The sequence below is a fragment of the Agelaius tricolor genome, unplaced genomic scaffold, assembly GCF_023055355.1.
Source record: "Agelaius tricolor isolate 1412-34295 unplaced genomic scaffold, bAgeTri1.0.p SCAF_1, whole genome shotgun sequence".
NCBI lineage: Eukaryota > Metazoa > Chordata > Aves > Passeriformes > Icteridae > Agelaius > Agelaius tricolor.
This window is the reverse complement of record NW_027269261.1, coordinates 58,971,747-58,996,868: the sequence shown is the minus strand read 5'-3', so window position 1 is coordinate 58,996,868 and position 25,122 is coordinate 58,971,747. Positions and strand designations below refer to the sequence as shown.

General features: G+C 38.3%; 1 protein-coding gene across 3 annotated transcripts in view; it reads left to right on the top strand.

The window, feature by feature from the left end:
• EYA4 (EYA transcriptional coactivator and phosphatase 4) overlaps window positions 1–25,122 on the top strand; it is a 143,700-nt gene that overhangs the window by 63,445 nt on the left and 55,133 nt on the right. For all 3 annotated transcript variants that reach the window (XM_071436273.1, XM_071436281.1, XM_071436291.1), the window contains exon 3: window positions 11,496–11,545. In XM_071436273.1, the coding sequence (XP_071292374.1) occupies window positions 11,496–11,545 (50 nt within the window). The remainder of the gene's footprint in view (window positions 1–11,495; window positions 11,546–25,122) is intronic.

Here is a 25,122-nt window from a genome sequence, read left to right as displayed (position 1 = left end):
ACAGAAATGTATGAAGCTAGGAAAAAGCACAGCTGTTCACTGTTAGTGAACAGGAGATTTACTTGGTAATTCTCTAATTAGACTATGATGTGCATTTATTACCTTCTCCTTCTACTTTTTTTTCAAAAGTTTTGAACACACTTTTAAAAATTATTTGTAGCTTAGTCATTTGCATGCACTTAAAGCAGGTGGTTTTAATTGGAATAGCCTCAGTGCATTGTGCAAAAATACTATTGTTGTACAATTAGCTGATGACTTCAGCTTAGGCTGTTTTCATAGACCAAATCATTTGTTCATGATCAGATTTATAAATATTATCTGTGGAAAAGTCAGATATTTATAGCTGAATACCTTTGATCTACTACCAAGAGAAAAGCTACCACAGAAGAGCAGAACCCTTTTTATTGTTGGGGCTTTGTGGTAGGTTTTTTTTCCAATTTTATTTTATTTTAGTACTGTTTTAACATAATTCCCATCTTCCACAATGCCTACAGGACTCTGCCAGCTGTTAATAGGTAGACAGGTGCTGGGCTAAAATCATGTTCATATTACCTGCTCATATTACCTTGTTCATCTCCTTCCAACCTGTCTTATTGCTCTGTCCACCTGTTGCTTCTTGGCATTAATTGAGCCTCCTGTCCTACTAAGGCATATTCAGACTCACCTTCATTATTCTGAATTGTTGCACTGACAGTAACAGGCCAAACCACCCCAATCCGATTTAGGCCTAAGCTTAAATCTTTGTGGGCTTGTGCTAAGGTTGACAACCCCTCTGCTCAGGGAATGTCTTTTGCTGGAGGAGTGAACACAGCATCACCTCAGGCAGCTGTTGCTGAAGCCATGCAGAATTTGGCAGAACTGGATCTCACTCTGCAGTCATTGCAGTTCGTCACAAAGAGCCTCTTTGCGTCCTCGGGTCTCTGCACACGCACTCAGCATAAATGTGCTCTTGCCTTTCAGGGTTGTGAAGGAGCACAGTGAATAACAGGTATTTTTACTGAAAAAATTATCAGTGTTTAGATAATGAAGAAGTCAGATGTTCTTAACTATCTGTGAATAATGCTCAGTTTAATTTTCTCATCGTTTTGGTATTGTGTCACTTACAACACTGTCAATTGAATATGGTTGTCTCTCCTGAGAGATGAAGAAGGATCCAAAAAACACAGAAGTGACTTAAATCCTTCTTACTAGCTGCACACTGAGAAGTGTACTGAAAATCTGCAGTAGTTTCTCTCCTTTTCTGAAGGAGCTGTGCAACGTTACCTCTGATTTTGTATGACATACGTGTGATGGACTGGTCACACAGGGTGGATTATGCTGGCAGACACTGCAGGTAATAACTGGTCTTCTACCACTACATCTGGCTCATACAGCTTGGGTAAGACGAAAAGTGAAGAAAAGTTGGCTGAAAAGTATCTGAGCAAAATTGGCACCAGTGAACAAGTGGCTAAACTTGGAAGAGCTCATAGGAAGAGCTTACCGTGTTGTCTGGAATAATTCAAACCTCAACCTAGGAACTCTGGATTGCCAATAAATCAAGTTGTCATGTAGCTGAATCCATATACAATGCTTTCAGTGTGCCCAAAGTATTCCATCCCATTCTGTCAGACCAGGATCTGAGTCAGGTATTCATTCACTCTTAAACAGGTTGTACTTCTATGAAGACTTCAGTGCTTGAAAACTAATTAGTACAAAGGTCGCATCAAGTAAGGGTATGGTGAACACATTAGAGCTGTTTTTCTCTTCTTGAGCTTTTTGAATATAGTTCAAAACCACAATCCTTGTCCTTAAATCCTTTAAAGTCCCTTTAGCTCTGGGATGAAGAATACAGCTGATGAGTATGCTTCTCCAAGACAGAGAGGATAGTGAAACTGGTGGTTTTTTAGACCTTGCTTACTTAATACTGGCCCAGCGTTGGTGGGTTAGCTCTCAATGGAGCTAAGAAACACAGTATATTTGACCAAGAATAAATCATGTTTTTTGGGGGCTGATCTCCTTTAACCTTGGCACATTGCAATATGTATATTAAAAACACAGAAGACAAACAAAAGAGTACAAGGAGAGTAAAATAAATTCTTTGCTAAATCAGAATATTTTACATGTATGTATTTAATCATCTGTAGTGGGGATGAGTATTTGAGAGATGTGAGATCATGTTGTTTACTGCACTGGGGTATCAATATGCTCCTTGGTAAAAACCAGGATAGTGAAGTACAGAAAGGAGGAGATGATCGACAAGGCCATTTGTTTAAATTTCATCTAAGTGAGGGATGGAAAAATTGTGACAAGTGTTCTTTGATCTCAAGGGGAAAGACAGATTATTTTCTGATGAGGCAAACGAGTCAGGAGAGAAGTTGTCCTTTGTTCCTGTGGGGGTCAGTACGTAAGCTCTTGGGTGAGCTAAGGGGAAGCTGGATTCCAATGAGACACCAGCATTGTCAGAACAGAAATGTGCCTTGAGGCAGAGATACTTGACTGGTGGTGGAGAAGTCAGCATTAGCAGTAGAAATACACTGTACTGTTTCTCATACAAGTTGGTTTCCACTTGAAAAGAAAACAGCATGTTTTATTATGCTTTATGGCACAGTACTAAAGGCCTTTAACAAAATAGCTTGAAGTATTTGCATGATCTATTTGCAACCTGGCCAAGTTAACACAGCCATAGGAACATTAACTTTTGAACTTCCTGACTTTCATTGCTTTAAATTTCAGCTTCAAAGTTTACTCTTTTTTTCTTTGCATTTGTTGGCCCTGGTTGGTTTTGAAAAACAGGAGGAAAGAAAATAAGTTCAGGTTTTCTGAGAAGATTCTGAATTTTATGCATATAACAGGAGATGACTTGGTATTACTTTGAATATTAAATGATACCTCCAAAGCAGTTTTGATACACCTAGTTTGCTTACAATATTTCTGTGGAGATGAGGAATCACAAGGTGAAATCTAGAAAACACTGCACAGCATAACTGTTTTCCTGCATTTCAGTATATTGGGGGGTTTTGCCTGAAAAGAGATCAATGGCATTTGGGAATGCTGATATTTAAAAAGCAAACACTTAAATAAAAATGATGCGATTGCAACAAAACTGGAGGACATCATGGGAACATAACTGAAGTAAAAGCAGTAAGCATTTTCCATGTCTAGATTAAGAATGGTATCTTCTAACTATTGCCAGTTTGGAGATACCAGGAAGACACCAAGGGTATACTTGCAGATTCAGCTTCACTGAGATACAGTGCTGACTTGAAAAGGCAAAAAAAAAAAAAAAAAAAAAAGCTAAAGGTTTGTATTTAGGTTGGTGTGGGCATTTTTTAAGAGATGGTGTGGGTGGGGGGGATGAAGAGAGCTAGGAAAATTATATGAGAGAAAGAAAAGAGAATGACAGAAAACCAGTGTTAGTGCATAAGTATTTTTTCATGAATCTGAATTCTCTTTCCTCTCCTCTCCTCTCCTCTCCTCTCCTCTCCTCTCCTCTCCTCTCCTCTCCTCTCCTCTCCTCTCCTCTCCTCTCCTCTCCTTTCATTCTTTTTTTTCTTTTCTCTTTCAAAGGGAGCCAGGCCCACCCTCCCAGCTGCAGGGAAAAGCATTCTGTGAGCTCTGAGCTATTAGGTAACTCAGGCTGAAACAAAAAGTGTCATTGTAGTATGGCATTTGCCCTGCCTGACCCACCATTTAAGGGAAGGCATATTTCCTTCTTTCATTGTACACAAACAAACAAAAAGAAAAAGAGAATGCCAGTTTTTCCCACAGTGCATGCATAAATGCTTTTCAAAATGTACAAGTTAGTACTTTACAGGTTCCAATCGCTTAAATTATGACTTGACTGTTACGCTGTTACACCCTCTGATATTTTTAGTGCACTTGTGCCAAAGGCAGTTTAAAATGTGTTTTAAAAATGTTTGCAGGTATAAAGGATTTTAAAAACGCTTAGAGCTCTGAACTGTTTGAACCCATTAGTCATGTTGCAAAAACAAACACATAGGAAACCTTTCCACAAGCAAGAAATTACCAAGGAAGGAATGTTTAGTCCCCAACAACAGCATATGAATAAGAAAATTGAGGAGTTAAAGTTGTCTCAGATTTTATCAATCATGTCACCTTAATGATACCTTCATTCTCTAAAACTTCTCAATAGAAACAGAGTTTTATGTTTTATTTATATAAAGCTTTCTGATTTATGAAAGGCTTGTGTCAATGGTAAGACCGTGCAGTGTGCTCCAAAAAAATGATCATTATAGTCTCATTGGAAATATGAAAAAGGCATTTACCTGGATTGATTAAATTCCAATTAACTTCAGTGGGTATGTAATGTGCACACCAGCAAGAGCTCCAGTGTGTTACTGCTCATCATTCCAGCCTGGGGAAATAAGACCTAAATGAAATGCAGTGCCTCTTTGCAGCTCTTTGGGCTGTCCATGGACTGGTTCCTGGTTTGTCCACACTGTTCTCATCAGCAATTTGTACAGAAAACCCAAAACATTGTGAGAGTCATGAAGATTGTCATCTCAAGAAGTGGAAACATTTAAGATTATTGTACGCTTTTTAAGACAGAGCTCCTTCTTAAAATTATTAAGTTCAGTGACTGGTTCAAAGGAGCTGAGGCTCTAAAGCATGTAACTTCCATGGGAGACATCCCTCTCCATTGTCATAATCAGTGTTGCCAACAAAGAAGACTTCATGGAGAATGTCATGAGGCACACAGGCTTTGTCCCTCTCTCTTTTGCAGCACCATTCAGTTTCCTCAGTGTTTCCCAACTACCTGCGTTTCAGCAGGTAAGTGGAGAGTAGAAGCCATGAGTCACAGTTAATTTGGTGTAATTCCCCTCTGCCTGAAAGGGATGACTACTCTAGGTCCAGTGAAATACATCTGTATCTTTCTGTTCGGTGTAAAGGAAGCCCTTATGTGACAAGCCTAGACTGATTTAGATGCCTGAACTGTAGGTATTTAATACTAAATATATCCCTTCTGGGTTAGTATTCCTTGCATGTTAGGTGTACATCTCCAAGTGGTTCTGGCCAGAGTTACTACTGTAAAAACATGCAATTATGCATTTCATCGAGAACAAATCTATCTCAGGAAAGTTTTGCATGGAAAACAGAAGTGATGGTGGAACAGCACTGACTTTTCTTGTGCCCATACCTTGCTCTCACCCCTTAGGGGCATGGAAACATATCTGATGTCTTTGAATATGAAGTCTCCTCTACTGTGCTACATAAAATGCAAAGGTCAGCGTCAGCAGTCTGCTTTCATACTCAAAACTTTTAAATAATTTGCACTATACTTTCATTTAAAAAGCTCAAACCTTAATCTTGTTTTGATTAGAGTTGTCAATTGTAGTTGGTGGCATAATGAATGATTTCATTACTAAGAAAATAGAAGAGACCACTGAATAGCTAAACCTAGTTTAGGTGGTGAGCAGACATGTTGTTTCCACTAGAGAACTAGCTCATATAGACTTTTATGAAGAAAAACCAAACCAACAACCGAAAAACTCCTTGAACAGTGAATTTTAAATCAATTTATGTAGCATATTTTTATTCATTCTTTCATTGCAGTCAGAACTCTTGTTTTCAGATCTGCTGAAAGATGAAAAACCTACTTCAGGGTGTGATTCAAATAAAATACAGCTATGTACAGTCTTTGCACTGTGAAAGATAGGGGGAAAAAATCAATTTTCTATTGCTTCAAGTTTTTTCATTCAACAGTAGCATCAGTGTTTGGGTTTTAACTACACCAGAAATGTAATTAAAATTTGCTTGTGCACAACTGTGTAGTCTTACATTTTCATTTGCATTTTCATTTGGATTTTAATTTCATTTAATATTGTATTTTAATATAAACTTTATAGAATTTTAATATTGTCACTAGGTTTATGGAAGTGTGGCAGAATAGTGAATTACTGTGAAAAAATCAGTTCAGAATTTGGGATTATTTAGAATTCTTTTCATATGTTTCTCTAGGTCTACTCAGCATATGTTTGATTTTGCAGAAGCTTTACTGAGATTTTGTCTTCACAGGACATACATAGTTGGAATATTATTTGAATTCAGCCATCAAAAACTGCTTCACTTTCAAGAATACTTGTTGTTCGGTTGTGGGGTTTTTTTTAATTAAATCAAAAGCATATAGATTTTCTGCATGGTTACAATTTGTGACTCAATCCCAGAGCTGTATCTGTAAGCAAAACCTTCCCCTGTTTTTGTTGGTCAAGCAAATGACATTATTTGTTTTGTGGTATCAATGACATCATGGCAGCAAAAGAAATCTTTGGCAAATGATGTGTACAAAGGCATTGTAAAGACAGTCTCCATTAAGGTTTTTTTTGTTGTCAAGATGGTTATAAAACTCCATGTAAACACTATCAAAGTCAGCATCCAAAAAACATTTGAGGAGAAATACTTTTCTTTACTATTCATACTCATGACAGTGTCAATATCCTGAGTCATATTCTTCTACCTGGTATTACCATCAAGTTGTTTCCCTGCTTGTGCCATCCTCTCCTGGAGTTGTTCTACAGACATAGTCCCTCCCCTGGACAGCGAGCAGAGATGGGTCAACTTCCTCCAGAGTAATTTGCTGTAGGGAACCATCCAGGCAGCCGAAGTGCACTTGCTCTGCCCATACTCCAGAGCAATCACACAGGCTGAGGAAGCACAAAGATGTGATTTGAGGTTGTCCTTGGGTCTGCCAAAAGTATTTTCCTTTCTTCCTTCTTGTCTCCGTGATGTCAGAGTCTCCACAGCTCCACCATGCATAGCTGCTTCCTCCAGGCCCAAAGCACTGCAGGCTCTACTCAGCCCTGTTACAGCCCTACTGATTTAGGAGGGACCCTCAAGGCCATAATTGGTGCAGTAGATGAGGGAACTCAGCAGATTCATTGCCAGAGTAATTTAGTGCTGATGTGGCAAGATTTTTCAGCTGTAAGTGTTAGAAAGGATTTCTCACCTGTGTTGCATTATGAGTTTAATACCACCAGTGTGTGTGTGTGTGTGAGAACACCTCATAGAGCAGGACCGTTTCATGGTTTAACATTTAGTGTAATGGGGTCCAATAAAATCATGTTAAAAGATGTTAATGTTGCAAAGAAAAGCATCAGAAGCAAGGAAATGCCAGAATTAATATGGCCTGTGGAAATTCTGCTTCTTGCACATTATGGTGCAGATCTTATTACCTGACATCTTAGGCTTTCCAGGGGGTGTCTTTTTTTCCAGTGAATGCATAGTTAGATTTTTCTTTTAATGTTCCTCACTCTATCTTTGTTAAACATGAAGCATCCAAAGCCCAATTAATAAAAAAAAAATTAATAAAGAAAATCCTTCATCATGTAAGTATTTATCATATACCTTTATTGCAATTTTTTGCTGCCTAATAAATGCATATCTTTTTCACAGTGACCTCAAATTATCAGACACTTTTAACAGTGCTCATATTTGAATTCTGATGTACCAAGTCAGGTGAAGGTAGAAATTGTATAAAACTTTGATTATTTTTAATAAAAGTTTAGGCCAAGTGAGACTTTCATTTTTCTACATAAAAATAACATTTATACACAATCATCTAAGGTCAAAGTATATTTTCCCAGCTTGGATCATTAATTAGGTCTTCTGTCCAGCTGGAGTAGCAGAACTAGTCCATTGCTCTGGGCAGACTGGTCACTAATGACTTTTGTAATGAGTTTCACAGGTATCTGATGAGTGCTTAGGCTTGTATTTGTAGTGTTAGGCCCAAATCTAGAAGAGAGGAGAGCAAACTGTGGTGTTCCATCTCAGCCAGTCCCAGTGTTCTTCTGCTGTCCACACCACACCCCTACATCTGTCACACTCTTTTTTCACTTGGCTTCTGCTCTCCTCTAGTTTTACCACCATGGAGAGCCCATTCTTCTTTTGTGCCCTGATTTCTGTTCCCTCTCCCTGTTTGGTTTTTTGGGGTTTTTTTTCCTGTTTTTCCTCCCTTCACTTGAGTCTACAGGGTTTTTTTTCTTTCATCAGGGTACTGCTGGGTACCCTGTACCCAGGGCACTGCACAGTGGGGGATAGAACTAAGCAAAGAGGGAGAGTTTTGATAATGTCAAATTTCCCAACAACATGGGGTTCTCCTGGCACTCTGAAGTAATCCTAAGGCTTGTTCAGCACCAGCATCTTTGAGATGGAGAGTATTCAATGCAGATAGGGTCTTCAGAAATTGAGGAGCCACTCTGCAGCAGGAGTTCACCAACAGTGTGACAACAGGCCTTTTAGTATCTTACAAACTGAAATAAATGTGGACACCATTTCACAGAAATTATCATTTCTGGGTATTGGTAACTCTCCCCCTGCCCTTTCAGTTTTGGGATTTTGCCTCCAACCTTCAGGTGCTGAAGCAATTAGCAGCATAATGATGTGACATTCAAAACATGAGCACAGCAGTCTGTTTTCACAAATTTTTGAAGGTTTTTAGCTGAAACTTTACAAACATTTTGTAGCAGGCAACCAGAGTAGGCAAGATCAGTGCAGTTCAACAGAATTCAAACTGAACCTGGAATCTTACTCTTGTGAATGATTCTCAACATGCATTTAACTAAAATGGTGAGAAAACCTGTGTAAACAGAGAGGGGGGAAAGGAAAACAGAGCAAGAGTAAAGAAAAAGGTTCTTTTTATAGCATTTAACACATGAGAATGTAAATAAATGTGGTGTTAGTGAAAGTTAATTATTTTGAAAACAGTCAGCAAGGCAGATTAAGAGGTAAAACAGTGCAGCTGAAGACAAAGGAAACAATATTTAGTCTTTGATCAGACATTTTCACAGTGATTTTCTGTTCACCTTCAAGGGTGGCATAATTTTATGAATAACAGAATTTGTTTTGCTACTTGAGTAGCCTTGAACAGAAATAGTGTTGATTCCATATGGCCACTTGAAAGAAAATCCCATGCCTGTTCGTCCTTTAAGAAATAACATTTTTATTTATTAAATCTTTTTTCTCATAGAGGGACCTAAAGATACACAATGAAGTTTACATTTAGTCTCAGAGGACAAGCCAAATCTCTGTGCTTCTGCACATTTCTTCAGATAGTGTTCATGGATGAACTGCATCATCTATATTCCAAGTGTCAAACCTGAAATACTCTCACTTTTTAAGCATTTTGCTTTCATTGCAATATTCTTAAATAAAAAATACTCACTTTTTTTTCCTCCCCAAGTTTGTTGCATCACACAGGAAGTGAGTCTTTTTGATACAATTGATCAGTGGCTTTTCTGCTGTGACCTTTCAACTTTTATCGAAATTTATCAGTTGGGGCTTTTGTTGCTAATTTTTTGGTTCTTTTTTTTTTTAATGTTTAATGTTAATTTGTATGGATAAAGCATAACCTTTCAGATATTTAGATTGCTTTGTAATGTTGGTCAAAACAAAATGCAGTAGTCATGTGAGCTATAGTAGGAAAACTCATCTGTGAGTACTGAATTACTGCATCATCCCTGGCCAGGAAAACCAGGGGTCTTAATATATTCTGTATATTAAAAGTGCTTGGATTATGTTAATGTGTGCTGGAGCTATCTTTGGGCTGCTGTGGTAGTTGCCCACCACAGGGTGTTGGGATGTCTGGGTGACAGACTCTCCAGCAGCTGGTTAAAGTCAGTGGTTGAACTTTCCTGGGGAGTGAGATCTGAGCCCCAGTGCAAATGTGAGAGACAGTGCTACTGTGGCAACCACAGAACAGAAAAGAAATTGGAAAGGAATGTATAAATTCCAGTAAATTTAAGAGCAAGGAGATAATAAAAATATGCTGGAAGTGAGTACGCTAAAGGGACATGGAAAAAGATCTACTAGGGTTTATACTATATAGCTACTAGGCATATACTTTTTTTTTCTAATTAATTTTAATTATGTTATTGTATTTTATAGCTCTAAATACATTATGTTTTCAATAATTTTAAATTATATTTTATATATGAAATGAAAATATTATTTTTCTGGTCAAAACCTTTGTAACTCAGTTGAGACAAGCTGCTCCTGAAATTAAACATGTCCTGTCAAGGAGAGGCCATTGTAATTTCAGTGTCTTTAAATGATCTTGAATATATTTTTTGAACAGTTCCCTCTGACACTGACACACTCAGGAGACACAATAATCTGAATAACTATTTCTCATGTTTGTATATAATGCACACTGAAGGCATTTTTCATGGCAGATGGTCATATGCTTATATATCTGAAGTATTTTACTGTACTTCAGATGTTATGCTACTTTAATAACAATGTGCTTAACATAAAGCTATAGCGATGATGTTTGCACCTGAATGTTTATGAAATACTGCCTGTCAGGTTTGGGTTTGTGTGAGCCCTGACTGTGTCTCATGCTCTATGAGTGGCTCATCTCTGTGAGTGATGTTCCATGGCATTCAGCTGAGGTAACTTATATATATATATAAAATATTTAGCATTAGTTAAATCCTTTTTTCTGTTGGGCCTGGTGAGTGTTTGGTCATTTGTCAATAACTTCAGTAGAAGTGAGTCAAAGTCACTTTTTTTTTCTCTGAAATATTTTTAAAGTAGCAAAAAAGTATAGAAGAGTTTCTTGATGCAAGGTATCCTGAAACTTGTCATTGAACTTGCTGGTTGTAAAGGGAGAGGTTTTTTTTTTATTGTGTCTCTCACACCAAGTGAGCCTCAGTGAGTGATATTTCTAGGTGGCTTTAAAACTGGAACTTCAAAACCTCCCACAGAGCCCTGGATTTTACATTAGCGAGCTAGTGAGCAAAATGTTTTTTCCTCTGCTGAAAATGCAAGTAATTTAGATTACCAGAAGGTACAATTAAATTTTTGCTGGAAATCATGAAGATCCCAAGGAGATACCTAGTCTGTAGGAGAACAGTTTTCTAATTTTTTTTTTGACAGTGATGGATTTTATCACCTCCAATCAGCCTACAGCAGTGTATTGCGGAGATCAAATTGGAAGCTAAAATTTCTTTTATGTAATTATGTATTGCAAATATGAGTGAAAACAGTGCATGTATTCATTGATGCAATAGGAAAATATAGTTAACATACAGTTAGCAGATTCACAAAATTAAAAATACCATATGAACTATTTAACTAATGGTGCGCTTTGTCCCAGAACCTGGTGTTTATTATTTTGAGCTTTAGCAGGAAACAGAAGCAGTATCAATTGGGGAAACATTTCTTGGCCAAGCTGAGAACAGTATGGCTTTCTCATTTCAAAGTGGGGAACCTGGTTCTTTGGTTTCTTTGTTCCTAGTTAAGACTACTCCCCAAGCTATTTTAGCTGAACATTTAACCCACTAATGGAGCCTGGGGAAGTGCAGTTGGCAGCTGTTCATGGGATAATAATGAAACACACTGTTTAGTACAGCAAACCGCTGCTGTAAAGTGCGGGAAATATTTTATAGAGATCCCGGTGAGCGGAGCAGGATCCGCTTTAAGTTCTGCTGGAATGGGGGGGGGAGCAAGAGGAAGTTGTGTTTCAAGTGAGACTAACCAGCACTGCTTTGCTCCTGCAGGTGAAGAAGCCGTGTCCAGAGTCCGATGGTTCAGAGCCGCAGAATCCCAGGTATGGTGCTGGAGGGCCGACGCCGACTGACTGCGGCGCGGTGGCAGAGAGCGAGGCTGAGCTGGGCCCTGGATTTGTAGCACCAGAGCCATGGAGTTATATTTTGCAAAGAACGAATGGTTGGATCAGTTGTAATGGTTTTCACTCTAGAAAAGAGATTTTTCCCTTTTCCCTGTCAAAGATGCAGCCTAGAGTCTGGGTTGTTGAGTTTAGATGATGGCATAGCACTGAATGGTCACATTGAATTAAAAAACAATACCAACTCTTAAATAGTGTAGGGAAATCTGTGTGATCGGATCTCACTTTCTTCAGTTATCCCTTTACTGCATATCTGAGTCTTGAAGTTTATTGAAAATATAGTCTATTTCCATTGTGGAAAACTATTTATTTGGGAAAATTTGCCCTTGCCAAAACTTCATTTTGTTTTCACATGTGAAAAACATGCTGTGTTCATAAGCTGGAAAGAAGCCGTACATTCCTTTCCAGCACAGTCATTTCCAATATCATGTACATGGGGAAAAGGAAAAGGATTTAACTTCCATGTTCCACACATGTATGTACCTGTATGGATAATTTTGAGCAAGTGAAGTAGTAGCTGTTTTAGATGTGCCTCTTCCTTGTGGTTAGTAAACTGGAGGATAGTTTTCTTCAGTATTTAGTGAGTGCTCCTTGTCTTTGTCTTTCTTCTGTATAGAAGACTGTTTCAGAAAGCTTCAGTGTCAGAAACTTTCATTGTGAGGGGAGAGCTACAAAATAAACCTGAAATTTCACTAACATTGTCACTAAAACTCAGAAAAGTAAATAATTCAAGATTTGTACCCCAAACCCATCCTTACCTATATCTAAACTATGTTGCTTAATTATTGCAGCAGGATCCTCTGGGGGTCACCTGCAGCATCCAAGGCCATTATAGTATCTGTGCCTTGAGCTGCACTATGTGCCATCTGAATTTCTTTGATTAGCTCATGTCTGTCATTAATATGTATTTTCATTTAGTGTGATTAGAACTGAAAAGGGATGAGATAGTTCAGTGTCCAAATATGCTTTCAGCATAGTCAGTAGCAGTTTTGACCAGGACTTCAGTGGAAACCCGCTTTGCCCTTCAGTACTCGCAACTTCTAAATGAAAAACTTATCTGCTGTGCTGCTGCTTTGGATTAAAATTTATTATAAAGGTCAAATTCCTTCTGACTATTTTGACACCATGGAGAATCCCAGTGTAGCATAACACTCAAATACAAGTGTGTAGTTTTAAGTGTTGTGATTGCCGAATGAGACTATTGTATCTCAAGCCTTTAAAATCTATGAATTCTAGACTGATGTTATTTCATCAAAGCATGATGAAAACAAACTGCAACAAACCTGAGGACCCTGAATGTAGTGTTACTATCTCTGCACATCAGGAAATTTCTTACAAGTTATAGTTAAATTCTTCATGCTGTGTCTGAGGAACAAGATACTTTTTTTTTCTCCTGAATGTGCAAGAGAACCCATGTTACAAATAGTTAATCTGGTAGTTTCATTTTTTGAAATGCATTTTCAAACAGAAATACTTTTCATTTTGAGCTCTGCAACCTCAGTTGGAGGTTATATCAGACAGAGTTGAAATTAGTGTTCCAAGCCCGAGCATATGCAGTGCTGTGTATACAGCCTGAAGTGGGATTTTTTGGTTGCAATGTGACTTTTGGTCTTAGAGGGGAATCTCTGACAGACCTTGGGCTGTAGGAGCACTAGAGGGCTCTGTGTGGCACATCACACTTTAGAGCCTGGAGCAAGGTAATTCTTCTCTAAACAAGGCTTAAGTGAAAACACTGCACATAAAATGAAACATCAGCATAAAAATGAATGCTGGAGACACGCAGCCTTACAGAATAGCTCCTGGCTTGGGACCTAAGGCCAATATCATTCATTTATTTAGCTAGCTTTATAGTCTGTTAGTTTTGGATTTGAAACTATTACAATAAATGCAGATGGAAAGTGTTTTTACAGTAGGGAAGTAATTAAATTGGGTGTGGGAACTTTGTCAGGAGAATTCTTGGAGTGACATGTGTGTATCAGCAGATTCTTTGTCTTGCTTGGCCTGGGTTTGTCTTTTAGAAAGAAGCAGTCAAACTGCAGATGTGACTACTAAATTTTTAAGGGGTATACTAACCTATGCAGCATGTTAAAAAACGCTTTCCACAAGTGACCAGCTATACATGCAATAAAAATCAACCTTCCTGGCATTTATTTAGAGAAAATGCTTCTCATCTTAATGGACAAGTAACTTGCACAGAGGGAGAGGGATCTGTAGTTAAGAATTGAAGTTATGGTGAATAGGCGAGCTGTAAACACAAAAGGAAACATATGACTTGTCAATGTCACTGACAGATATTTTGATTCACAAACAACTGTGTCTTACAAATTCTGTCATAGTTTCTTGGGAGTTTTTTAATTAAGTCCCTATGAAGGAGTTCTGAATACTTCCTTTTATACCTAGGTGATGGCATTACACCTTACAGTGGTGGTGTTGTGGCTGTATCAATATTATGGCATTGTTTCTTCATAATTCTGTAGTAAAAGTCAAATTCACCCAGCAACCCTGGGTAGTTATCCAGTCATGCAAAATGCTTTCTGGGGATGTTGGTGTGTGATACAGAGGCAGTGAATACTTGGGACTTGCCAACTGTTCCACCACAAGTCTGGAGCAGGCAAGAGCAGCATGATGGGCCATTTTGACATGCTGGCCCTGTATCAAATTCACTAGCAGGGTTAGGGAGAGAAGTTCCTGTCTTCAGAGCCTACAGACATACGTTGCTCTTAATTTTCTTTTATGACAGGCAACTTTAAAATGGTATCAATCCCCAGTGTGCTGAACAGCTCCTTCATGAAATTCAATGTCATACAAGAATTGCTGAAGTCTAGTGCAGTGCTTGAAAGTTAACTTGTTTGCAATTGTCAACAATCTTCCTTTTTACTTAGGCAATAAAAAAGCCATTTTAATTCTAATAAGGAATAATTTTGTTCCCCTGAAACCTGTAAGCTACACTAAAAACCTCATACCATATGACCTGTGGAAATGCTAGAATATATGTTATTCTGAAGTCTGGTAAAATGCTAAATACGAAGTCTGAGACTCCTGCTCCCACTCAGTAACAGCATATTCTATTTGGCCACACATCCCAGGGCAGCATCTTTCTTTGACATAGCAGTCTGCTTAATGAATGCATCTCTCCTACCCCCAAATCCTCCTTCTCATACCACCAGGCCTGCCAGAGATTCCACTGTAAGACAAAAGTCACATCAGGAATTGAGGCATGAGAGTAAGTATTGGTTTTTCTGGGCTATAAAATTAAATAGGGAGGAGAGAAATGAAATGAGGGAGTGGAAGTCATTGCAAATGGAAATCCAGCAGGGTCTTCTACTGTTGCCTCAAAGTTCACTGATTACAGGAAAAAAAATGGGTTTTTTTACCATCTGGAGAGGATGGAAGACTGCAGCAGAATGAAGAGATTTTTCTGACAGTTTAAACACAGTTTCTTTTTTCCTGGAAAGGTAAAGGAAAATGGCTGAATATCTCACATACTTTCCTTCTTAAAGCTATGATATTTATGTTGTGATGAAGCTATCTATAGGAAGAAAGGGAAAACTTGAAGGTTTTGATGAGTACTTTTGTAAGTTAGGGATAAAAGCTGACAAAGCAACTTAGGAATACTTAGGATACATAGTGTCAAAAATACATTACTTGTGTATGTACAGAAGGGCAATGGATTTTTGTATTAGTAAGTTAATATTAAGCCCCATAGAGCAGGAAGCCCTCCACTTTATTGCTTGATTTTTACTACAAACCTGTGTATCCAATATTTCCAGTAATATCCATTCTTCTTGACTTTTCCTTTACACACTTTAAAAAAATATCTAAAAGCAAAGTAAAAGGAAATTAACCCAGTTTTAAGTAAATCCTCCCATTTAAAACTTTATCAGATGCTGTAAGAAGAGTGTAAATCAGGGGCACTACAGTTACTGCATTGATACTGGTTAGATGGGGTTTGTCCCTATGTGTTACCAAACTACAAATTCACCAGTGATGATCACTGGTGAATACTGAATCCTATGCACAGATCAAGTTGCCAGATAAAGCAGTTATCCAAAAAAGTGCACAGGGATTTTTTTATGTGTTTAAAAAGGCCTCCAGTATTTCAATTCAGGGTGGGGTTCAGTGAGGTTGCTAGCATAGATTGCAGCTGTTCATCAAATGATTGCTGTTCTGTTTTTCAACACCCATGCTTCTATGTGCACCACAAAGTAAGATTTAAAATATATTAATTCCTGTTTCTGTTTCATTTTAAAAGTCTTACTTAAAACTTTTGAATGAGAAGTAGGCTTTCACATTTTCTCACTGGTCTCATTTTGATACCTACTCATGGTTTTTAATTGGTCAGGATACAGAGTGCACATGCACATCCAGAGACAATTATTGTCATTAATGCATTCACCAGTAAATAGATGGTATTGAATGTCAGTGAGAGCTACCACAGTTTTCCCATTCACTTCTCTTGACCAAAGTTTGTTTCCTCTGCAGTTTTGGGCTCACTGTTGTGAATGCAGTATTCACTATGATCACCGAATCTGAGCTATGCAAATGCTGCATGCGTGCATTACCGTACAGTGTTTTCACAACCATTCATATACTTTAAAAAAATTAAAATAAAAGTAACATGTATCTTCTGCATGTTATTCCAAACACCCATCTGCATCCAACAAACAACCATTGAACCATCATGTTTCATTCTTATAGGTTTCAACTAAAATACACCTGAAATTTCTTCCACAAACTAATTCCCTCAACAAGACCTTAAGAATCTTATCTCAGAATGATCATGGTGATGGTTCATTCTTTCAGTCAGGCATTGGCTGGCCCGTATTTACCAGATCTAACACTGAGCCCAAATCCAGGCTTTACAGGCACCTGACAGATTCTGTGATGAAGCTTTCAAGCTTTCTCCATGACTTTGCAAACCGGTGACTATCTGCATACGTGTTCCTAGTAGAGTGGGATCAGCAGCACCTTGCCATTCATTTGCAGTTCAAGAGATGAATATCATTATTGTTACATAGTAAAGAGGAGTTGCAGTTGAGCTGCTGAGCAAGAAAAGCCAGCAATAGGTATGGAAGTTGTGATTAAAGTTTCAGCAATTATAATACAAAAAATAAATCGTATTCATTGTGCAGTGAAAATGAGCAAACCAGTCTACCTGGCTTTCTTATGTGTTGTTAAACACATTAGGCTTCCTAATTTTGTTCTCATCCATGTCTTAGAAGCTTTTTTTAGAAGGTAAGGGTTTGTTGTCTTGTGAACAATATATAGCTTATCTTGACCAGAGGATAATGCTTTTCTGAGTCAGAAGTGTAGCTCCACTGTATCCCATATTGAATAATCTGTAGATCATTATGACATGATAAATGGCCTTCATTTGAGGAAATTAGTTATTGGTAGGAGTCTGATTTAGACTTTGAAGGTGAGATTCCTCTCATCCTGAAGTAGACATGTAAGGTAGGAAATTTGGAAATGCCATTTGTTTGAACTTCATTCTATTGACACCTTACTGTGTCCCTCTTCCCCTGGGAAACCATGGAGACTCCACCAGCAATCACCTGTTGATCTGCTGATTTATTGTAAAACCAGGGAGATACACAATTTGACCAAAGGCAATGAAAGCATTTCTTTCAATTTTACAGATCAAGCATTTCTGCATAACTGGTCAATTCCAGGAGGGAATAACCTTTAAAAATAAGATTAATCTTTAGCCAGGGGAAAAGACTTTTTGACTGGCTTCTGGTATTTCTTGGACTTGGAGCATAGTATAAGGAGAAACAGCAAAACAAATTTTCTATGAAAAGACAGGATAATTAAATTGAAAGATTGTCACAAGTAATTTTGGAGACTAGAAGAAAAACTAGTCAACAAGAGGCATGGTATATGCCAGAGTATAGCATTCATGTCAGTGAGGCCACTACAGTTACAAGCAATTCACCTAAGAGAAATGTTTGGCAGGATCAAGCCCAAACTACTCAGTCAAGACAGTGACTGACAAAAAACATACAACAATTTTCCAATTTTAAAATAACTTCATTGTGGAATAAGATTTCTCATAAAGACTACATTCTGGGACAGACAGACTTAGCTTGAAGAGAATGTTTTATACAAATCTGGTACTTATTAGAGTTTTGTGCACTCATTTAGTCTGCATGCCACTTAGGCAGTTGGAATCAATCAAAGTGTTTGGGAGATGATTCTTCACATACGTGTAACTGAGTGATACACAGCAACCATGACAATTGCACTACGGTTTCTGCAAGGAGTAGTGCCTTGCTACGTGAGTTTTATTGTCAGGCATGTAGTTTTCAGGCAATTCAAGTCTCTCCTTTTTTTTTTAGATCAGTCTGTGTGGTGTCTCTCTGCCTTCTGAGCACTTATGTTCTCATGCTTTAAATTTAAAAATATCACTCTTTTGATTACCCAAGGCCTATTGAAGCTGGTCACTGTCTGCCCGCCAGGTTTTGTTGGCTCAGGATCAAACCCCCAAAGAGTTCTAAAAATGTATATGATATGTTTACAGAAATTGCAACAATCTATTTAGAGTGCAAATACATGGTAACTGATGACATCACAGGGAAGTATTTTAATGGTTTATATTAACAGATCCCTGTGGCTTATAACAATAAAAGTAATGTATTTTTTTATATTTCATGTCTGTTAAAAATTCCTGAGGTTTTTTGTTAATATTGGACATAACATGTTTTCTGTGATATTAATAATAATTTATCCCTGTGATCCCAAGCCAGATCATGTCACTGTTAAGGTCTCCATTAACCTGAATCAGTGATGGGTCAGAATTCGGAATGAATGAAAGCAACAAAACCTAAGGGATTTTTTTGTCTGTTTGTTTGTGTTTATTTTTGGGGTTTTGTTTGGTTTTGGGGTTTTGTTTGTTTGTTTTTATCACTACATTGAAAAACTGGATAAACAAGATTCTAACAGAAATGTTAGTGGAAGTAATCTGGAGATTTTGAAGATCAAAGTGCCTTGTGATTTTTGAGTTTGCTAAAGAGAGCAGGATTTCTGGATTAATTAATGTATCCATCAAACTTACATAATTGCTGAATCTGCAGGAATATCTTAGGGTGAATACTGGTTTTGGGTGAAAGAAGATAACCTAGGATTACACCTACAAATGTTTTTGCTTGATCCAGTAGTCTCTTAGAGCCTTATCCTAAAATTTTAACTGGATTTTGAGCCGTAAAATAAGCGTGTTTGTTCTTCTTACGTGTGCAGCACATGTAATAACAATGAGAAGGAGCTCTGTTTCTTTCTCCTGTGGTCTATTTTTTGCTCTGTCATATCACATTACAGCAGTACACAGGAGAACTAATTCAGACTCTGTTCCAACTTCTTTGACCTCTTGTATACTCTAAATATATTTTACCATTGGTGAGCCTGAATAGTAAAAGTATTTGATTCCACCTACTTTGCACTTCAAATATAGCTGAAAAAATTCTGAGAAGAATGTAGACAATAAAAAGAAAATGCCCATTGAGATCTAAATCTCCTGTTCTGAGATTGGTTGGCTTTTTACATTAATCACATTTTTTCTCAGATATTTTTAAGTGTAATTTCTTAGCTAGATGTTTCACATTTTAAATGTTGTCAGCCAGTCCCATGTACTCAGTAAACAGTTAACTAACACCACTCAGTTATTATACTGTGCTCATATTTACCATACCAGAATTTACCTCTTTACCATCCTACTAGGCCCTGATCAGTCATTAGAGAAAAAAAGTAGGAAATAAAAATAGAATTGTCATGGTTTATGCCCAGCAAGCAACCAACCTCCACGCAACTTCACCCTCCACACACCCACCCCAGTGGAATGGGGAGAAGAATCAAATGTAAAACTTGTAGCTTGAGATAAAACTTTGTAATAATTGAAACAAAGTAAAATATCTAATTATAGTAAATAATAATAAAAAGAAAAAAAAAGTGCAAGCAAGTGATGCACAATAGAGTGCCTCACTGTTTGCTGACTAATGGCAGACCCCGTCCCAGAATTCAGATAATCCCCACTTCGGGGTAATTCCTCCAGTTTGTAAGATGGACATGGTATTCCATGGTGTGGAATATCCCTTTGGCCCATTCAGGTCATCTGTCCCAGCCATGCTCCCTCCCAGCCTTTTTTGCATACCTCCTCACTGGCAGAGCATGAGACACAAAAGAAAAAGGTCCCTGACTTAGGATAAACATGACTTACCAAAACCAAAACATTCTCGTGCTGAATCCAAAACAGCGCTGCTACAGCTACTGAGAAGAAATTAACTCTATCACAGCTAAGGACAAGAATGAACAAAAAAAATCCAGATAAAAAGAGACCACATGCAATTAAGGTGATTGAGACCACATGTAAATAAGGTAACTGCAAGTTTACTTTCTTTTTTCCTACCACCTACATCTTCCACACATTACACAAATGTATGTTAAGCCTGCTGTCATATTTTAGGCTTTGCCTCCCTTCCTTATGCTAAGACAGCCTTATCAGAGAGCAGTTCTGTGCCTCAGCTCCCTCCACACTCAGCTTAGTCTGAGCACCAGTCAGTGTTGTTCTCCTCTGGGAACAGAAGTCAGAGGACCCAGATGACAAGGAGGGAAAGAGGCTCCTCCATAAGCAGCATCTGGCTCTTTGTCAGATTTGTCAGGCACTTCTGCTAATGGGTTTGGATTTGCCCAGGGGTCTTTTATGTGGTTACATTGCAGATGGTCTGTCTGTTCTATCTTCTCCTTTTGAACACTTTTATTTAAAAAACCCCCAAACTGATAAGGTTCTTTATAGGTCTCACAAGATGCCTGTGCAGGCTCCTTTCTGTTAGTCATTTCAAAGCTTTCCATATATCCAAATGTGTGTCTTGAGTTTTGTTGGCAATTCTGGACTTAGTTCTCCAGTTTAGCTGCCAAGTGATATAATTTACTGTGTTCTGAGTTCGTATTATTGTCACATTTCTTTGGGAATTTCTTAATGTCATTTGTAGAGCAGAAGTAACTTTACCTCCTCTTAAAAGCATGAAATATACTTGCCTTCCACTAGCCATCCACCTTTGAAAACATAAGTTTAAATCTGGTTTTGGTTAAATGTGAAAATTAGCATGATGGTCTCAATCTAATTCACTGGGGATTTGTGTCTGCCATTTAAGAGAGGCCCAGGACTGAAGCAACAAGTCTGTGGGAAGGTATGTTTGGCAGAGCTATGGAGAAACGCACATGCAGTGCCCAAATAAATAAAGCAATTCCACGGATCAACTTTTTAACAGAATTATTTATTGTGTGGTGCGAGTGCAGAAGAGGGCAGAGAGGGAGGACATCCTGTTTGGTGAATTCCGTTTAAGTTCTGTTTCAATGTACAACTAAATCTCTGTCACTTTACTTTTTAAGGGGTTTGGGATTTTATTTGCTTTTCAGCGTAGAAGTAATTGGCAGGTGACTAGACATAAGATCATGTTTTATTCCTATGTTATTTCAGGCTTATGTCTTATTTTCCTTCTAATTATGTAGATTAAATTAAATAGAAAATAAACCCCTGTGCTCTCAAAGATGTAGTGCTTTTCATGACTTTCTCAAAATAGTACCAGAGAAGCACTTTCATCCCTCTTAGCATTTCATTATTATACCCTGTTTCCCAACAGCGATATTTTAACGTTTGCTGAGAAACAAGAATAAATGTATTCTAAAAAGCAGTCATGTTATTATGAACATCTCACACTCTGCCCTGTCTCACAAACCAGGTTCTTGGGGAACCAGTGGGGAACCTGTGCTAAATGCAGTAAAGTTACAATCTTGCATCCAAAGTATGGATGTGGGTGGACATAACCAACAGCACTGCAGGGCTTGTTTCCTTTACCTTGTTTTTCCCTTAGTACTTGGACAGAGGTGGGCATCTAATGATTTTAAAAGGCTAAGCATTATGTCAGAAGTCTTGGTGAGGTCCAACCATTTGGTGTAAGCCATGTTTTGAACAGAGGGAGCTCTAAAGGTGGGTAGCCAACAGAGAGGCTGGTTCCCAGGGCTGCTGTGTGAGTGCTGGGGCAGCGAGGGCTGCAGTGGTGGCTCTGCCAGTGCCCCACTCCTGTGGCTCTGGCCAGGCAGGCAGGTATGCCCTGGCCTGGGGGCTGGCTTATCAGCATGCAGGCTGAGCTGGAAATGGAGGTGTTACAGATTTGCAGCTGCTACCTGCCCCTTCTTGTGGCCCAAGGGGATAATTCAGGGGAGGGGAACTGTGCCCCAGAGTTCTCAGCGACACGTATTTATTAACTCTTAGGAAAATCACCTACTTCACCCCAAATGAAAAAGGTGTGTACGCTTTAAGTTTCAAATTATAAAATAACTTGGGGAAATCAAACAGCAAAGCAAAATGAAGTGTAGTCATTTTATATCAGTTATGAAGAACAGCCAGCATCAGTGCATTTATCAGAGCATCATTCTCTCTCTTGCTCAGGATAATGGAATTTGTTTTGAGTGTAGTTATGTAAAATTCTTTTAGGTTCTTCCAGGCAATAAGGTCATCCTGGGCAAAATGACAAGGGATGTGTGTGTGGCACACCTAGTGTACCTTGCCATGCAGAATGGCTGTGCCCAGCTACCCCTTACAGTGGTCAGATGCTGAAGCAGTTAAGGCATCAGGCTGTCAGCAAGTTGCATATATTTGTTTTATATTCTAAACCAAACTTATTGTTGGGACTGCGATTAGAGAACAGAAATAATTGCTTTTGACACAAACTGTTTTGGAGCCAAACATAATGTGCTCCACATGAGGTAAACTACAGAATATTTGTCTTGGGAGCCAAGATTCAGATCAGGTTTAACTTATAAGGGGAACTTCACTGTTAAAAGTGAGATGTGTTAATGTTTCCCACGTTAAGACTGCTTGCCAGTAATTCTCTGTATATTGTATTTACCAAGAGAAGTTTCAGAATGTTTGCATTAAAATATGAATAGAGAATGAAAACTACAAGTTTTTGGCAACTCCTGTATTCTACCTAGTCTGTCATCATAACTCATCCTTTCTGGAAGCTGATGAAGTTCTTGCCAGGCCCCTGTACTGGTGGCTAAAGAAATTACATTGAAGTGAGGTATGGTCACTCTTCATACAGCACAACTGAAAGAGGTTTTTTTGCTTTGGACATGCTTTGGTGAAGAAGAACCATGTTACAATAACTAGTTTGAAATATAACAGACATCTCAATTTAGGGTGAGTCACAACCCACCGTTGCTCTTTTTTTAAATGAAAATATGAGTTCGCACTTACATCATGCTGTCCAGGTTCCACTGAAGCCAACAGCAAAATTCCCAGCCCTTCATCTCTGATTTCCCAATTTTATATTTGCTTAAATATTGTCTGACATGAATACAGTTGACATTATTATATTTAAATTCATAATATTATGACTGCAATAAGCAGTGTCATTTTGGAGGCTGTGTTTTACAGAAGACAGATTAGCAACAGACTAGTAATTGGCAGAGCAGATCATCTCCACATTCCTCTGTATATATGAGAAACAGTCTGTTGCTCAAATCAGACTCAAAACCACCAAAGAAGGACTTTGTGAGATCTTCAGTCATTGGGTTTGTTACCTGTTCCTTATGTCCACCTGCCAGAGATGTGGAAGGGAGTCTGAAATTTCCAGCAGATTTTTCAGATGTGACTCTGAGCAGTCGTTGTACAGAAGTAGTGGCACAGGGGGGAAGGCCACAGGCTTGCTGTTTGCATTCCAGCCATCTCCACAGAAGTGTTTGTTGCTTTTTTATGACACAGCACATCATGTTGTCAGAACCACAGCACACCTGTCACATCTGGAAGTGATCAGAAGCTGTTGGGTGAACTAATGTTTGAAAATGTCGCCCTGTGATCCAAAGACTTTCATTTAGATCTTATGTATCTGTAAACTGGTAGTTTATATTTCATGTAAGTTGGATACTTGACAGCTCCCCATGGAAGTGTGTTGTCATTATCACTTTTGATTTGCTTAAATACTCACATAAGGACTTCAAAACCTACTTTAATGTTTTGGGTTTTTTGTTTGTTTGTTTTTGTTAAGTAGCATGTGCCTGTGTACCTTTATGTGTTTTCCATTCACATGCCTTGGGATGGTCTCTACGTGGAGTCAAAGAGTTGACCACCCAGCCCCTCATTCTGCTATTCCTTCAGGCCCTTGACACTCACTGGTTTAGATGTTCTCTCTCTGGCTCCTGGAGTGGTTTTCTCCAACCAGCTGCCTTTTTCCTTGAGAAGATGGGAATTATCTATTCAGACACCCACCTTGCCTCTTTCCAGATACTTCCTCCAGTAATTGGAGTGTAAACCCTGAGCTAAAATTGTATCCCATCAAAACTGTGGCTGTCACATTAGGATAGCCCAGAAAAGATGTCAGAAAGGCTGGGACCCAGCTGGCCAGAAGGTATTGTTCAGCATAGCTTTGCCTTTTGTGTGTACATTAGTCTATTATATCAGAATGGAACAGTTTCCCATATAAAACTATTATTTGCTTTCATCAACTCAAACCTATTTTAAACTTGAGAGTGGAGACATGATGTGGAATAGGAGCATATGGAAAAAAGTACCTCCTGTTACTTATTTTTTCAGTGTCAGCCTCTTTCCCTACTCTGAATCTGTGTTTTGTAATTGAACAATCTCCTGAGCATAGAGCATGTGAGCTGGAAGTTTATGCTGTGGTAAATAACTTAGTAAGTTCCACTCCCCCTGATTTGTCTTGATTTTTATTTATTTATTTTAATCGTTGTTGGCTTTGGAGAAGTCGGCTACATGTCCAACAGGAGAGTGCAGAAATGGCTCCTAGGTATTCTATGTTTTATCCAAAAGTGTGGAAATCTGAATTAATTTTGCATTGTCTTCTTATTGTGACAGGGAAATGACATTCATTCCCAATAAAAGTCAGAAAGCAGTGAAAAATTATTGTAATGTGGATTTGTGGCTGACTGAACTGCACTAGAATAGACAGTTTTCTGTGGTTTTCTGGAAACCACATTAAATGACATTAAACTGAAATAAAATGTCTCAGTCAATCAGAAACAAGGGGAGCCATGCAGTTACTGTCTTTTAAGCAAATAATAGTTTCAGCAATTATGTAGCACAACAATCCAAGTTGTCTAAATTAATTGGTGTGTTTAATCATCATAAGAGCAAAGCTAAACTTCTCACTTTCAGGCACAAGAAGAAAATACCAGTTTTTCTTTTCCGACTAAAATAAGCTTGAATTTTTAAGCAATTATCTTTCACAGTATTTAGTCATATCTTCTCACTAGAGTCAGAAAGAACAAATACATATATCCTTTTCAGTAAAAAAATTTTTATCAGCTTATTACTAAAGCAGTAGCCATATACTAGATTAACAAAATCTTCAACCTTTGGCAATTGTTCCTGCGGTGAGAAAAAAGGGAGGCATAGATTTAATAAAGACAAAAAATATCCGACACCTAATTGTTAGGAAGCACGGAGAAGCTCAAGGTGGCACAGGATCACAAAAAGGGAGGGTGAT